The 15,000-nt window shown below is 46.3% G+C and overlaps 1 protein-coding gene across 5 annotated transcripts in view; it reads left to right on the top strand.

The window, feature by feature from the left end:
• Positions 1-15,000, top strand: part of LOC134450592 (dynamin-1-like) — a 117,744-nt gene that overhangs the window by 71,020 nt on the left and 31,724 nt on the right. For 2 of the 5 annotated variants that reach the window (XM_063200439.1, XM_063200438.1), the window contains exons 15-16: positions 1-3; positions 9,962-10,075. The exon at positions 1-3 is cut by the window's left edge and continues 24 nt beyond it. In XM_063200439.1, the coding sequence (XP_063056509.1) occupies positions 1-3; positions 9,962-10,075 (117 nt within the window). Of the gene's footprint in view, positions 64-9,961; positions 10,076-15,000 lie in introns of those variants that run through there. The other 3 variants (XM_063200443.1, XM_063200440.1, XM_063200444.1) reach the window with 3 other exon arrangements.

Genomic DNA, 15,000 nt, shown 5'->3' with positions numbered 1-15,000 from the left:
ATTGTACGAGTCCAGTTTCTGTAAGCCTGTCATGCTGTCTCCATCCGAACTGTACCGAACCGCTTTCTCTTTGAGTCTGTCTCTGTGTGTTTGTGTGTGTTGTGTGTGTCTGTGTCTGTATGTGTGTGTGTCTGTGGGTGTGTGTGGGTGGGTGGGTCTGCGTGTGTGTGTGGGTGGGTGGGTCTGCGTGTGTGTGTGGAGGGGGTGTTGGATGTGTGTGTGTGTGTGTGTGTGTGTGTGTGTGTGTGTGTGTGTGTGTGTGTGAGAGAGAGAGAGAGATGCTAACCAGACCTGTCACATTTTTCACCCTGTCGGCATGAAAATCAAGAAATCCCAAAAAACTCAGGACACAACTGGGCTCCAACTCCCTCCTCGCCTGCCCACTTCTTATTCTTCTTATTCTTCTAAACTTCAACTCCCTCCTCTGCTGTTCACTATTCTTCCTAACGTCAAGCCTCCTTGTATTGTTCTGAGCAGATCAGTTGCAAGAGTTCTAGATGTCTGTCTGTCTGTCTCTCTGTCCGTCTGTCCGTCTGTCTGTCTGTCTGTCTGTCTGTCTGTCTGTCTGTCTGTCTGTCTGTCTGTCATCGTGTTTTGTGGTGGTAGTGTTTGAGGCGCGCAGAGCAGATGGATATAGTTTCAACAAACAAATACATCCTGAACCCATAGCAGTCTAGGCTTCTCCTATCCTCCTCTCCTCCTCTTCTCCTCTCCTCCTCTTCTCCTCTCCTCTCCTCTCCTCTCCTCTCTTCTCCCCTCCTCTCCTCGTTTCCTCTTCTCCTCTCCTCTCCTCCCCTCTCCTCTCCTCCTGCTCTCCTCTTCTCTTCTCCTCTCCTCTCCTCCTCTCCTCCCCCACTCTCCTCTCCTTCTCTCCTCTCCTCCTTTCCTCCCCTACTCTCCTCTCATCTCCTCCCCTCCTCCTCTCCTCTCCTCTACTCCCTTCTCTCCTCTCCACTCCTCCTCCTCTCCTTTCCTCTCCTCTCCTCTCCTCTCCTCTCCTCCTCCTCTCCTCCTCCTCTCCTCTCTCCTCTCCTCTTCTCTCCTCTCCTCCTCCTCCTCTCCTCCTCCTCTCCTCTCCTCTCCTCTCCTCTCCTCTCCTCTCCTCCTCCTCTCCTCTCCTCTCCTCTCCTCTCCTCTCCTCTCCTCCCCTCCTCCTCCTCTCCTCTCCTCTACTCCCTTCTCTCCTCTCCACTCCTCCTCCTCTCCTTTCCTCTCCTCTCCTCTCCTATCCTCTCCTCTCCTATCCTCTCCTTTCCTCTTCCTCTCCTCTTCTCCTCTCCTCTCCTCTCCTCTCCTCCCCTCTCTTCTCCTCTCCTCTCCTCTTCCTCTTCCTCCTCTCCTCTCCTCTTCCTCCACTCCTTTCCTCTTCTCCTCCTCTCCTCCTCCTCTCCTCTCCTCTCTTCTCCTCTTCTCTCCTCTCCTCCTCCTCTCCTCCTCCTCTCCTCTCCTCTCCTCTCATCTCCTCTCCCCCCCCTCTCCTCTCCTCTCCTCCTATCCTCTTCTCTCCTCTCCTCTCCTCCCCTCTCTTCTCCTCTCCTCTCCTCTCCTCTCCTCTCCTCTCCTCTCCTCTCCTCTCCTCTCCCTCCTCCTCTCCTCCTCTCCTCTCCTCTCCTCATGCTCTCCTCCTCTCCTCTCCTATCCTCTTCTCCTCCTCTCCTCTCCTCCTCCTCTCCTCTCCTCTCCTCTTCTCTCCTCTCCTCCTCCTCTCCTCCTCCTCTCCTCTCATCTCCTCTCATCTCCTCTCCCCCCCTCTCCTCTCCTCTCCTCCTATCCTCCTCTCCTCTCCTCCTATCCTCCTCTCCTCTTCTCTCCTCTCCTCCTCCTCTCCTCTCCTCTCCTCTCCTCTCCTCTCCTCTCCTCTCCTCCTCTCCTCTCCTCTACTCTTCTCCTCCCCCTCTCCTCTCCTATATTCTCCTCCTCTCCTCTCCTCTCCTCTCCTCTCTTCTCTTCTCTTCTCTTCTCTTCTCTTCTCTTCTCTTCTCTTCTCTTCTCTTCTCTTCTCTTCTCTTCTCTTCTCCTCTTCTCCTCTCCTCCTTTTCTCTTCTCTTCTCCTCTCCTCTCCTCTGCTCTATTCTTCTCCTCTCCTCTCCTCTCCTCCTCTCCTCTACTCTCCTCTCCTCTCCTCTCCTCCTCCTCTCCTCTTCTCCTCTCCTCTCCTCTCCTCTCCTCACCTCTCCTCTATTCTCCTCTCATCTCCTCTCCTCTCCTATCCTATCTTCTTCTCCTCTCTTCTCTTCTCCTCTCCTCTCCTCTCCTATCCTCTTCTCCTCTCCTCTCCTCTCCTTTCCTCTCCTCTCCTCTCCTCCTCTCCTCTCCTCTCATCTCCTCTCCTCTCCTCTCCTCCTCTCCTCTCCTCTCCTCTCTCCCCCCTCTCCTCTCCTCTCCTCTCCTCCCCTCTCCCCTCTCTTCTCCTCTCCTCTCCTCTCCTCTCCTCTCCTCTTCTCTTCTCCTCTCCTCTCCTCTCCTCCTCCTCTCCTCTCCTCATGTCCTCCTCTCCTCTCCTCTCCTCATGTTCTCCTCTCCTCTCCTCTCCTCTCCTCTTCTCTTCTCCTCTCCTCTCCTCTCCTCCTCTTCTCTTCTCCTCTATTCTTCTCTCCTCTCCTCTCCTCTCCTGATGTTATCTCCTCTCCTCTCCTCTCCTATCCTCTTCTCCTCTCCTCTCCTCTTCTCCTCTCCTCTCCTCATGTTCTCCTCTCCTCTCCTCTCCTCATGTTCTCCTCTCCTCTCCTCATGCTCTCCTCTCCTCTCCTCTCCTCTCCTCTTCTCCTCTTCTCCTCTACATCCCGAGCCCATAGCTGTTTAGGCGGCGTTATGGCTTTTGGCGAACAGCACGCAGCGCAGCCTACGCCAAACTAAACTCGGACTTCCTGTTACAGACATCATATTGCGAAACATTTTTCTTTTCTTTTTTTTTTCGTCAAGAATGAGTTCTGATGGTGCTGCTTTTCACTTGCCCTTCTCCTTCAGAGTTCAACCCCAAATTATATTACATTGTAAAATTACATTAATATCCACATATTACGTTTTAATAGGCGCATTATATCACATTTTAATACTCTAGGCATATTCTATTACATCTTAATAGACACAATATATTACATTTTAATACACACATGATATTATATTTTAATATCCACATTATATTACAGTACATTTTAATGCCACAGTGCTTGAGTTCTTGAGTAATATTTGCATTAGTGTCACCTGAGACCCCTCAGGGCTGCATGCCAGGTCCAGGTCCAGGCCCAGGAGGCCCAGGCATCGCTTTCACTGGTTAGTCTGACTGTGTGCCAGGTCCAGGCCCAGGCATCGCTTTCACTGGTTAGTCTGACTGTGTGCCAGGTCCAGGCCCAGGCATCGCTTTCACTGGTTAGTCTGACTGTGTGCCAGGTCCAGGCCCAGGAGGCCCAGGCATCGCTTTCACTGGTTAGTCTGACTGCATGCCAAGCCCAGGAGGTCCAGGCATCGCTTTCACTGGGTAGTCTGACTGCATCCCAGGCCCAGGCATCGCTTTCACTGGGTAGTCTGACTGCATCCCAGGCCCAGGAGGCCCAGGCATCGCTTTCACTGGTTAGTCTGACTGTGTGCCAGGTCCAGGCCCAGGAGGTCCAGGCATCGCTTTCACTGGTTAGTCTGACTGTGTGCCAGGTCCAGGCATCGCTTTCACTGGGTAGTCTGACTGTGTGCCAGGTCCAGGCATCGCTTTCACTGGGTAGTCTGACTGTGTGCCAGGTCCAGGCATCGCTTTCACTGGTTAGTCTGACTGTGTGCCAGGTCCAGGCATCGCTTTCACTGGTTAGTCTGACTGCATGCCAGGCCCAGGCATCGCTTTCACTGGTTAGTCTGACTGTGTGCCAGGTCCAGGCCCAGGCATCGCTTTCACTGGTTAGTCTGACTGTGTGCCAGGTCCAGGCATCGCTTTCACTGGTTAGTCTGACTGTGTGCCAGGTCCAGGTCCAGGCATCGCTTTCACTGGTTAGTCTGACTGCATGCCAGGTCCAGGCATCGCTTTCACTGGTTAGTCTGACTGTGTGCCAGGTCCAGGCATCGCTTTCACTGGTTAGTCTGACTGTGTGCCAGGTCCAGGCCCCCGTTCCAGGCCCAGACGAGGCTTCGCTTCCACCCCATAGGAGTCTTGACTGTGTGAGGCCCAGACGAGGCTCCGCTTCCACCCCATAGGAGTCTTGACTGTGTGAGGCCCAGACGAGGCTCCGCTTCCACCCCATAGGAGTCTTGACTGTGTGAGGCCCAGACGAGGCTCCGCTTCCACCCCATAGGAGTCTGACTGTGTTAGGTCCGACTTCTCAACGTGACCACGTGTATCCCGAGGGCCCAAACTGGAAATGTCTCTGCTCAGTTCTTTCTTCTCTTCTCCTCTCCTCTCCTCTCCTCTCCTCTCCTCTCCTCTCCTCTCCTCTCCTCTCCTCTCCTCCCCTCTCCTCTCCTCTCCTCTCCTCTCCTCTCCTCCTCTTCTCTTCTCTTCTCCTCTCCTCTCCTCTCCTCTCCTTTCCTCCATGATGGACTGAGCTCTTGTTTCCTCGCCTCTTCCTCTCCTCCTCCTCCTCTCCTCTTCCTCTCCTCTCCTCTCCTCTCCTCTCCTCTCCCTTCCTCTCCTCTCCTCTCCTCTCCTCCTCTTCTCGTCTCTTCTCCTCTCACCTCCTATCCTCTCCTCTCCTCTCCTCTCCTCTCCTCCTCTTCTCTTCTCCTCTCCTCTCCTCTCCTCTCCTCTCCTTTCCTCCATGATGGACTGAGCTCTTGTTTCCTCGCCTCTTCCTCTCCTCCTCCTCCTCTCCTCTTCCTCTCCCGCGAGCCATTTTATTCGTTCCTCGAGATAATTTCAAATGTTTATTACCGTTGGCCCTCATACACATTAATATATAGAAAATATGACTTGAAGGCAAAACTTTGGTCATCACAAGAATTATGAGTGGTGCAGGTTACAACACATACTCGCATCTTCTCTCATGCCAACCGCATCATGTAAACTGCTGTGTGTGTTATATAATCTAGAGTTCTCTCATGCCAACCGCATCATGTAAACTGCTGTGTGTGTTATATAATCTAGAGTTCTCTCATGCCAACCGCATCATGTAAACTGCTGTGTGTGTTATATAATCTAGAGTTTCTGTCCTCTTGAACATCAAAGATTAATGAATTTAATTTGGTTTCGGCATTTCAGATAGTTACACGTATAATACACACCGTGGAAAGCAGAGATGTGATTGGTTATCAGGGTGGGGCATGTGTGGAAAGCAGAGATGTTATTGGTTATCAGGGTGGGGGGTAGGGGTGGGCGATATGACGATATTATATCGTGAATCGCGATATTGAGTAAAAGATCGTCTCGAATCTGCCAAAGTGGAGAAATCGTATAGATCGTCTTGCAGTGAGGATGTTTATTATCAGTATCAGAGTGACGTTTTCTCACTTGTGTTGTTGTCTTCACTTTATTCTTTACATTATTGTATTCCAATTGTACACTTTATGAGAGTATCATCAGTGTGTTGACATTTTATTGACTGCAAATTACAAATTGCAAGTATATGAAAGTTGTTTTTTGTTGTTTTTATTTTTTGGATGGAAGATCGTGATAAAAAATCGAAATCGTGATTTCATGTTAAAAAATCGTGATACATCATTTTTGCCATATCGCCCACCCCTAGTGGGGGGTATGTGGCAGCGCTGGAAGCCTGGTGCTTTATCCAGTTGCTATATTCAGGGCTGATAGTATCCAGGCTCCATGCCTGATTTCAGGCTTGACAGATTTTGCAAAAATAAAAACATTGATAATAATTAGTCATTAGGTTATTCGTATTTCTTCTACTATCAGGCTTGAATAATGGTCATACACAGGTTATTAAACGTTTGAATAATGTGTCAAAATAGGCCTACGTTACGCCACTATGCAGTATCTTGTCGTCGTCGTTACAGCAGGGGAAAAAAGTTCAGGCTCAGCATTTTTTTTCACCATCACCCCTGTATAATGTATTGTACACAGATAGGGGTCCAGAAAGGGAGGGGGGGGGGGGGGCAGAGAGGGGTCCAGAAAGGGAAGGGTCTCTCTCTGCCCCTTCTGCTCCCCCTCTCTGCCCCCCCTCTCTGCCCCTTCTGCTCCCCTCTCTGCCCTCTCTGCCCCTTCTGGATAGGATAGATGTGGTATAAAAATAAGAGGATAGTTGTGGTATAAAAATAAGAAGATAGATGCGAAAATAAGAGGATAGATGTGGTATAAAAATAAGAGGATAGATGTGGTATAAAAAATAAGAAGATAGATGTGGTATAAAAATAAGAAGATAGATGCGAAAATAAGAGGATAGATGTGGTATAAAAATAAGAAGATAGATGCGGTATAAAAATAAGAAGACAGATGTGGTATAAAAATAAGAGGATAGTTTTGGTATAAAAATAAGAGGATAGATGTGGTATAAAAATAAGTAGATAGTTGTGTTGTGGTATAAAAATAAGAGGATAGTTGTGTTGTGGTATAAAAATAAGAGGATAGTTGTGGTATAAAAATAAGAGGATAGTTGTGGTATAAAAATAAGAGGATAGTTGTGGTATAAAAATAAGAGGATAGATGTGGTATAAAAATAAGAGGATAGTTGTGGTATAAAAATAAGAAGATAGATGTGGTATAAAAATAAGAAGATAGATGCGAAAATAAGAGGATAGATGTGGTATAAAAATAAGAGGATAGTTGTGGTATAAAAATAAGAGGATAGATGTGGTATAAAAATAAGAGGATAGTTGTGGTATAAAAATAAGAGGATAGTTGTGGTATAAAAATAGTTATTTACGTCATCTGTAGTGCAAGACTTCCTCCTGTCCCCTCATCAGTCATCAGTCACTGCACTTATTTATAACTCTACTCTACTCTACTCTACTCTACTGTACTGTACTGTACTCTACTCTACTGTACTGTACTGTACTCTACTCTACTGTACTGTACTCTACTCTACTGTACTCTACTCTACTCTACTCTACTCTACTGTACTCTACTCTACTGTACTCTACTCTACTCTACTGTACTGTACTCTACTCTACTGTACTCTACTCTACTCTACTCTACTCTACTCTACTGTACTCTACTCTACTACTCTACTGTACTGTACTCTACTCTACTGTACTCTACTCTACTCTACTCTACTGTACTCTACTCTACTCTACTACTCTACTCTACTCTACTCTACTACTCTACTCTACTCTACTCTACTCTACTGTACTGTACTCTACTCTACTGTACTCTACTGTACTCTACTCTACTCTACTCTACTCTACTCTACTGTACTCTACTCTACTGTACTCTACTCTACTCTACTCTACTGTACTCTACTCTACTGTACTCTACTCTACTCTACTCTACTCTACTGTACTCTACTCTACTACTCTACTGTACTGTACGGTACTCTACTCTATTCTACTCTACTCTACTCTACTGTACTCTACTCTACTCTACTACTCTACTCTACTCTACTCTACTCTTCTACTCTACTCTACTCTACTCTACTCTACTCTACTACTCTACTCTCTACTCTACTACTCTACTCTACTCTACTCTCTACTCTACTCTCTACTCTACTCTACTCTACTACTCTACTCTCTACACTACTCTACTCTACTACTCTACTCTACTCTACTCTACTCTACTACTCTACTCTCTACTCTACTCTACTTCTCTACTCTACTTCTCTACTCTACTCTACTCTCTACTCTACTCTACTCTACTCTACTCTACTCTACTACTCTACTCTCTACTCTACTACTCTACTCTACTCTACTACTCTACTCTACTCTCTACTCTACTCTACTCTACTCTCTACTCTACTACTCTACTCTACTCTACTCTACTACTCTACTCTACTGTACTCTACTCTCTACTCTACTCTACTTTCTACTCTACTCTACTACTCTACTCTACTCTACTCTACTACTCTACTCTACTCTACTCTACTCTACTGTACTCTACTCTACTCTACTCTACTCTACTCTACTCTACTCTACTCTACTACTCTACTACACTGCTCTACTCTACTCTACTCTACTCCACTATTCTACTACTCTACTACTCTACTCTACTCTACTGTACTCTACTCTACTCTACACTACTCTACTGTACTCTACTCTACTCTACTCTACTGTACTCTACTCTACTCTACTACTCTACTCTACTCTACTCTACTCTACTACTCTACTCTACTACTCTACTCTACTCTACTCTCTACTCTACTGTACTCTTTACTCTACTCTACTCTACACTACTCTACTCTCTACTCTACTCTACTCTACTCTACTACTCTACTCTACTCTACTCTACTACTCTACTCTACTACTCTACTCTACTCTACTCTCTACTCTACTACTCTACTCTACTCTACTACTCTACTCTACTCTACTACTCTACTCTACTCTACTCTACTACTCTACTCTACTCTACTACTCTACTCTACTACTCTACTCTACTCTACTCTCTACTCTACTCTACTCTCTACTCTACTACTCTACTCTACTCTACTCTACTACTCTACTCTACTCTACTCTACTCTACTCTACTCTACTCTACTCTACTACTCTAATCTACTCTACTCTACTACTCTACTCTACTGTACTCTTTACTCTATTCCTCTACTCTACTCTACTCTACTCTACTCTACTCTACTTGAATACTCTACTCTACTCTACTCTACTCTACTCTACTCTCCACTCTACTCTACTCTACTCTCTACTCTACTCTCTATGTCAGCTGGTAGAGGATGGAACTGTAAACTGTGTCATTGCCCGTGTGTGTGTGTGTGTGTGTGTGTGTGTGTGTGTGTGTGTGTGTGTGTGTGTGTGTGTGTGTGTGTGTGTGTGTGTGTGTGTGTGTGTGTGTGTGTGTGTGTGAGTTGGAGAGGAGCAGGATGTTTGTGTCATCTCCCTCCTCTGCCTACTTCAGCTCTCTGTTTCCCGTTCGCTGCTCCTCTCTTCTGCCCCCCGGCCCCCCGGGCCCCCCGGCCACCGGCCTGCTGCCTCTGAACCTCTCTTCTGCCCCACGGCCCCCGCCCCTCTCCTGTCTGACCCCCCCCCCCCCCCCCCCGGCCTGCTCCGCTCCTCTCCTCTCCCGTCTGCCTTTATCTCTCTCTTTTATTTTGGTCTCTGGGTCCTCCGCGTCCTTCCCCTCTTAGTTCCTTTTCCTCTCCAGTGCATGAGCGGGGGATCTCATGAGCAGGGCATCTCTGACAGCTCTCTGCACGGTGGCCCGCGTCCGTACAATTGCTGACGTTGCAATGATTCTCCTTCCTCTCAACCCTCCACCGCCCCTCCCTTCCAGACCTGTCTCTGTCATCTCCATGGGAATCTACAAATGAGCTAACGTGTCAGTAGACATGTGATTTATTCAATTTCTTCCAAGTGTTTTCCTTTTTGCATGGAATTTGTGGTTTTTTTTTCGGTGTAAGGAATCTTTTTGGACATTTTCCTTCCTCCACATCTCAGTACATCCCTCCATCACTTCTTCTCATTGGCTGTCTTCACTCTTCTTCTTTCGATGTCAACACCCTATTGGTTGACTGACAGGTGACCTCTAATTACTGGCCTTCTGCTCTGCGTTCCTCTCTCTCTCTCTCTCTTTCTCTCCCTTTCTCTCTCTCTCTCTCTCTCTTTCTCTCTCTCTCTCTCTCTTTCTCTCTCTCTCTCTCTCTCTCCTGCTCTGCTCAAATCTCTCTTCCTCTTCTCCTCCTCTCTCTGTCTCTCTCTCTCTCTCTCTCTCTCTCTCTCTCTCTCTTTCTCTCCCTTTCTCTCCCCCTCGCTCTCTCTCCCTCTCTCTCCCTCTCTCCCCCCCCCTCATCTCTCTCCCTCTCTCTCTTTCTCCCCCTTTCTCTCCCCCTCGCTCTCTCTCTCTCTCTCTCCCTCTCTCTCCTCCCCCCCCCTCATCTCTCTCTCTCTCTCTCTCTCTCTCTCTCTCTCTCTCTCTCTCTCTCTGCAGGTCATCCGTAAAGGCTGGTTGACCATCAGCAATATCAGCATCATTAAGGGCGGTGCTCGGCTCTGCTGGTTCGTTCTCACCACTGAGAGCTTGTCCTGGTTCAAGGATGATGAGGTGAGAATAACATCACTAAAGTGTGTAGTCTTTTCTCCCATTGAAAGCTATTATAAGACGTGGCTATTGAACTACAAAAGCGGCGTCTGAGCGCTTGTCCTGGTTCAAGGATGACGAGGTGAGGATAGCATCACCAGCCTAGTGTGTAGTCTTTTCTCCCATTGAAAACCTTTATAAGACGTCGCTATTGAACTACAAAAATGGCGTCTGAGAGCTTGTACTGGTTCAAGGATGACGAGATGAGGATAACATTACTAATCTCACTAAACTAACTCTACTCATCTCTAATCCTCACGTAGCCTAGTAGTGTGTAGTATTTTGTCCCATTGAAAGCTATTATACAGTAAGACGTGGCAAAAACAGCGTCTGAGCTCTTGTCCTGGTTCGAGGATGAGGAGGTGAAGAAACATCACTAAACTCTAGTGGTGTGCATTGGCACTGCCCTCTAGTGGTGTGCATTGGCACTGCCCTCACCATTCAATTCGATTACGATTCGTGAGGTAGTGATCCGATTCAATTCAATTCAATTCTACAATGCATTGCAATGCATTACATTTCTACTGAAAGCAAAGCAAATGTTTCATGATGAGGCAATACAAGTGGTCAGATACTGAGCAACATTTTATTGGCTGTTTTCTGTATCAGTCTTGCAGTTTTCAATGCTTTGAAGTGCTTTTATTTCATTTAACATTCATTTGCTCCTGAAATATCCACGGAAGTATTTGAAATGTAAAAAAATTGCCGCATTGATTATGGAACTTCCCGCATTGAATTGAATTGTGCATGCCCCGCATTGCCATTGCATTGCATTGCATTGCCGAATCGAATATTGTTGACACCACTACTAAACTTAAAGGTGCCCTGTGTAGGATAATAGACAAAGTAGGTATCGCAAATATGCTGCTCATTGAAACAGTGCTGCCCATTGGCAAATATGATCTTTTCATGAATATTTACTGAATAATGAACTAATATTTACTACAGTAGTATGACCAAAGCATAGCAAGTTTTTCAGCATTTTTTATTTTTATTTCTGGCAATTCAAAATGGCAGACAATGGAGAATATTCACCTTTTCATGTATGAAATGTCTTTTTTTTTACCAATCATAATGAGTACTTAGAATTTGATAGTGGTGATAAGTATTCATGAAAAAGGTAACCTTTATGAATAGGCAGCAGAAATTCTGGAAATTAACTACGAAAAATATTACACAGTGCACTTAACTATTTATATAATATTGTATTGTATTGTATTGTATTGTATTGTATTGTATTGTATTGTATTGCTCTCCATTGAGTTACGTTCCAGTGTTCACGGGGTTGGACGTCTGTGTCTTCGGCTGGCGTACTAGCGTTGCGACGAGGCAAGGGCTCAAACATTATGGTCGTATGCCTTCTACAGAGAAAGTTTCTTCCACCCTGGCGGCCTCTTCCATGTCGCGTTCCTTCTTGATAGCGTCGTTGGCGTTGGCCCGTTGCTAAGAGAAACCGGCCACAGTCAAAACATGCTTGCGCACCTTCTCCGCCTCAACAATCCCGCCCTCTTGATAAACGACCAATCAGATTCACTTTATTCACTCGTGTAAACTCGTGTAAAGTCGTGCTCCACTCGGGAAAATTCTGAACGACAACAGTTGGAACGGTCGTTTCCCTACGTCTTTAAAACCTCTCCTGGTTCCAGGATGATGAGCTGAAGGGTATGGGTGGTGTTGGGGATAGGGTTAGGGTTGTGGTGGTGTGGTGTTGGGGATAGGGTTAGGGTTGTGGTGGTGTGGTGTTAGGGTTAGGGTAGGGTTAGGGTTGTGGTGATGTGATGTGGTGTTAGGGAAAGGGTTGTGGTGGTGTGGTGGTTATGGTGTTGGTGTCAGGGTTCAGATTGTGGTGGTTATGGTTAGGGCTGGGTTCAAAAGATCGAATCGCGATCCAATATCGATTCAAGTTCGAAAAGTGTGGTATCGATTCACAACTTTGGCAGATGATTACAGGCGCCATTTTCTCAAGCACATCCTGTGGCTCTCTTCCACATTCGTGTTGGCTATCATGGTATTTCATGTTTGTGTGGGCTTCAAAGGAGATATTTAGGTTTTTATAGCCAGTCTTAAAATTGTAGGCATAAATGGGTTGAATCGGAATCGAATCGATCCAGGAAATTTGGATAGATTCCCAGCCCTAGTTATGGTGTTGGTGTCAGGGTTAGGGTTGTGGTGGTGGTTTGGTGTGGTGTGGTGCGGTGTGGTGATGACTGCACTTTGTGTATGCTGTGTTTAAATGGGAATGCTATTGAAGCCAAGCCATTCTTAAGAGAAATGAGCATTTGGTTTGATTATTTAATAACTTTAATCACATAAAAATAATGGTATCGTATCATCATACAACGCAGTCTTCAGGATGATTGTTTTGTCATCTACATTTGAAGGGTTTATTTGCAAAACGGTGTATCTCCATTTTTTGACTTTTGCATTTTATTATTGAAAATGACTGTTCTCAATGGAATGCCGAATACAAAAGGTCAATTTCCCAACATTCTACAAAATGGAGATACATCGTTTTGCAAATAAACCCTTCATTTACAGTATATCAGAGTGGATACATTTTTTTATCTTGTATTTTGTCTGTATATGAGAGTGCACACATGCGGTACATCACGTCCATTTTCATGTGTGCTGCATAACACATTATTTACACAGTAACACAGTATTTGTAATTTATTGATTTTCTGACCAAAAAAAACATACATGTTTCCTGTCCGTCATGATACCACATTTCTATTGGCTGCTGGTGGTGTCCGTCATGATACCACATTTCTATTGGCTGCTGGTGGTGTCCGTCATGATACCACATTTCTATTGGCTGCTGGTGGTGTCCGTCATGATACCACATTTCTATTGGCTGCTGGTGGTGTCCGTCATGTCCCCCTTGTCTCCTATTGGCTGGCGGGCTGTCATGTGTCTGCCTGTCTGTGCCTGCTGTACAGGTGCGGAAGTTCTGCACAGCAAGTGTAGACAGGCAGACACACCACAACAACATCACTCTGTTACATTACATTACATTACACATGACATTATATTACAGACACACACACACAGCAAGTGTAGACAGGCAGACACACCACAACGACACAGGCAGACACACCACGAGTCACATGGCATAACCCATTACATTACATTACACAGGCAGACACACCACAACACAGGCAGACACACCACAACGAGTCATCACACCACATTACATTATATCACATTGCATTACATAGGCAGACACACCACAACGAGTCATCACACCACAACGAGTCTCAATACATAACACAGGCAGACACACCACAACGTATCATCACACCACGAGTCTCAATACATAACATAGGCAGACACACCACAACGAGTCTCAATTACATTACATTATATCATATTACATCACATTACATTACACAGGCAGACACACCACAACGAGTCTCAGTTACCCATTACATCACATGACATTACATAGGCACCACATAGGCACATATTACATGCACACCACAACGTGTCACATCACATGACATTACATACGCACCACAACGAGTCACATTACATTACATTACAATACATTACATTACATTACACAGGAAGACACACCACAACAAGTCTCAATTATATTACATTACACTTCAGTGACGCTTTTATCCAAAGAGACTTACAGTCCCTGGAGCAGTATGTGGTTAGATGCCTTTCAGCCATGAAGTGGGAGGGTGGGATTTGACCCTACAACCCTCTGATCTAAAGCCCATCTCCTTAACCACTACTGTAGGCCAAGGCTGCTTAGTTACCATAGCAACATGCCCATCTCACCAACCTCAAGGCCGCAACAAGCAGCAAGTGAGCGGATGATACCTCTTTGGAAGGGCTCATCAGAACTCAATTTTACTCGATTGGCAACGTTTCCAACGAGTCCAAAAAATTGCCACCACCCTCGCTGGCCACTGCAAAGTCACTGCTCATTACAGACGAGACAAAATAACATCATCAGCAGATGACAGATGTCTCTGCATGAAGAAGTTTAAGACATTTTAAGAGGCAATCACAAGTACAAATGTAAACATTCATTGGCCTTCATTGCCTGTGAAATTTAAAAAAACCCTCACAGTACATTTAAACATGGTTTGGACATCCCACACACAGTACAGCCACACGAACGCGCACACGTGACATCCTCCTCATACCATGACATCCTCCTCATACAGTTGCTGTGCCTGCTGGGTTGGCCGTCTCCCTCTCGGCACTTTTTGTGCGATCATTTATTTTCAAGGTTTATCAGCTGATGTTGAGTCTGCCTGTTTGCAACGCTCCCCTGTACAGGTCATGTCAATAACCACAGCAGCAGCAGCAGCAGCAGCAGCAGCAGCAGCAGCAGGGAGAAAGGTCATTTTCGTTTTTTTTCTTTCTGTTTTTTGGGTCGGGGGTGTCGGGCAATAGAGCAGGGAAACGAAAAAGAACGAGAGAGAGAGAGAGAGAGAGAGGTAGAGAGAGAGAGATGTGAGAGAGACAGAGAGAGAGAGTGTGAGAGAAGAGGAGAGAGAGAGGGAGAGAGAGAGTGAGAGAGAGAGAGTGAGAGAGGAGGAGAGAAGAGGAGAGGGGGAAAGAAGAGAGGGAGAGGGAGAGAAGAGAGGGAGAGAAGAGGAGAGAGAGACAAGAGGAGAGAGAGAGTGAGAGAGAGAGTGAGAGAGGAGGAGGAGGAGGAGGAGAGAGAGAGGTAGAGAGAGTGAGAGTGAGAGAGAGGAGGAGAGAGAGAGAGAGAGTGAGAGAGGAGGAGGAGGAGAGAGAGGGAGAGAGAGGAGGAGGAAGAGAGAGAGAGAGGTAGAGAGAGAGAGAGAGAGAGAGAGAGAGAGAGAGAGAGAGATGTGAGAGAGACAGAGAGAGAGAGAGAGAGAGTGAGAGAAGAGGAGAGAGAG

Source organism: Engraulis encrasicolus, chromosome 6 (assembly GCF_034702125.1).
Source record: "Engraulis encrasicolus isolate BLACKSEA-1 chromosome 6, IST_EnEncr_1.0, whole genome shotgun sequence".
Classification (NCBI taxonomy): Eukaryota; Metazoa; Chordata; class Actinopteri; order Clupeiformes; family Engraulidae; genus Engraulis; species Engraulis encrasicolus.
The sequence above is the reverse complement of the archived record's forward strand: the minus strand, read 5'-3'. Positions and strand labels throughout refer to the sequence as shown.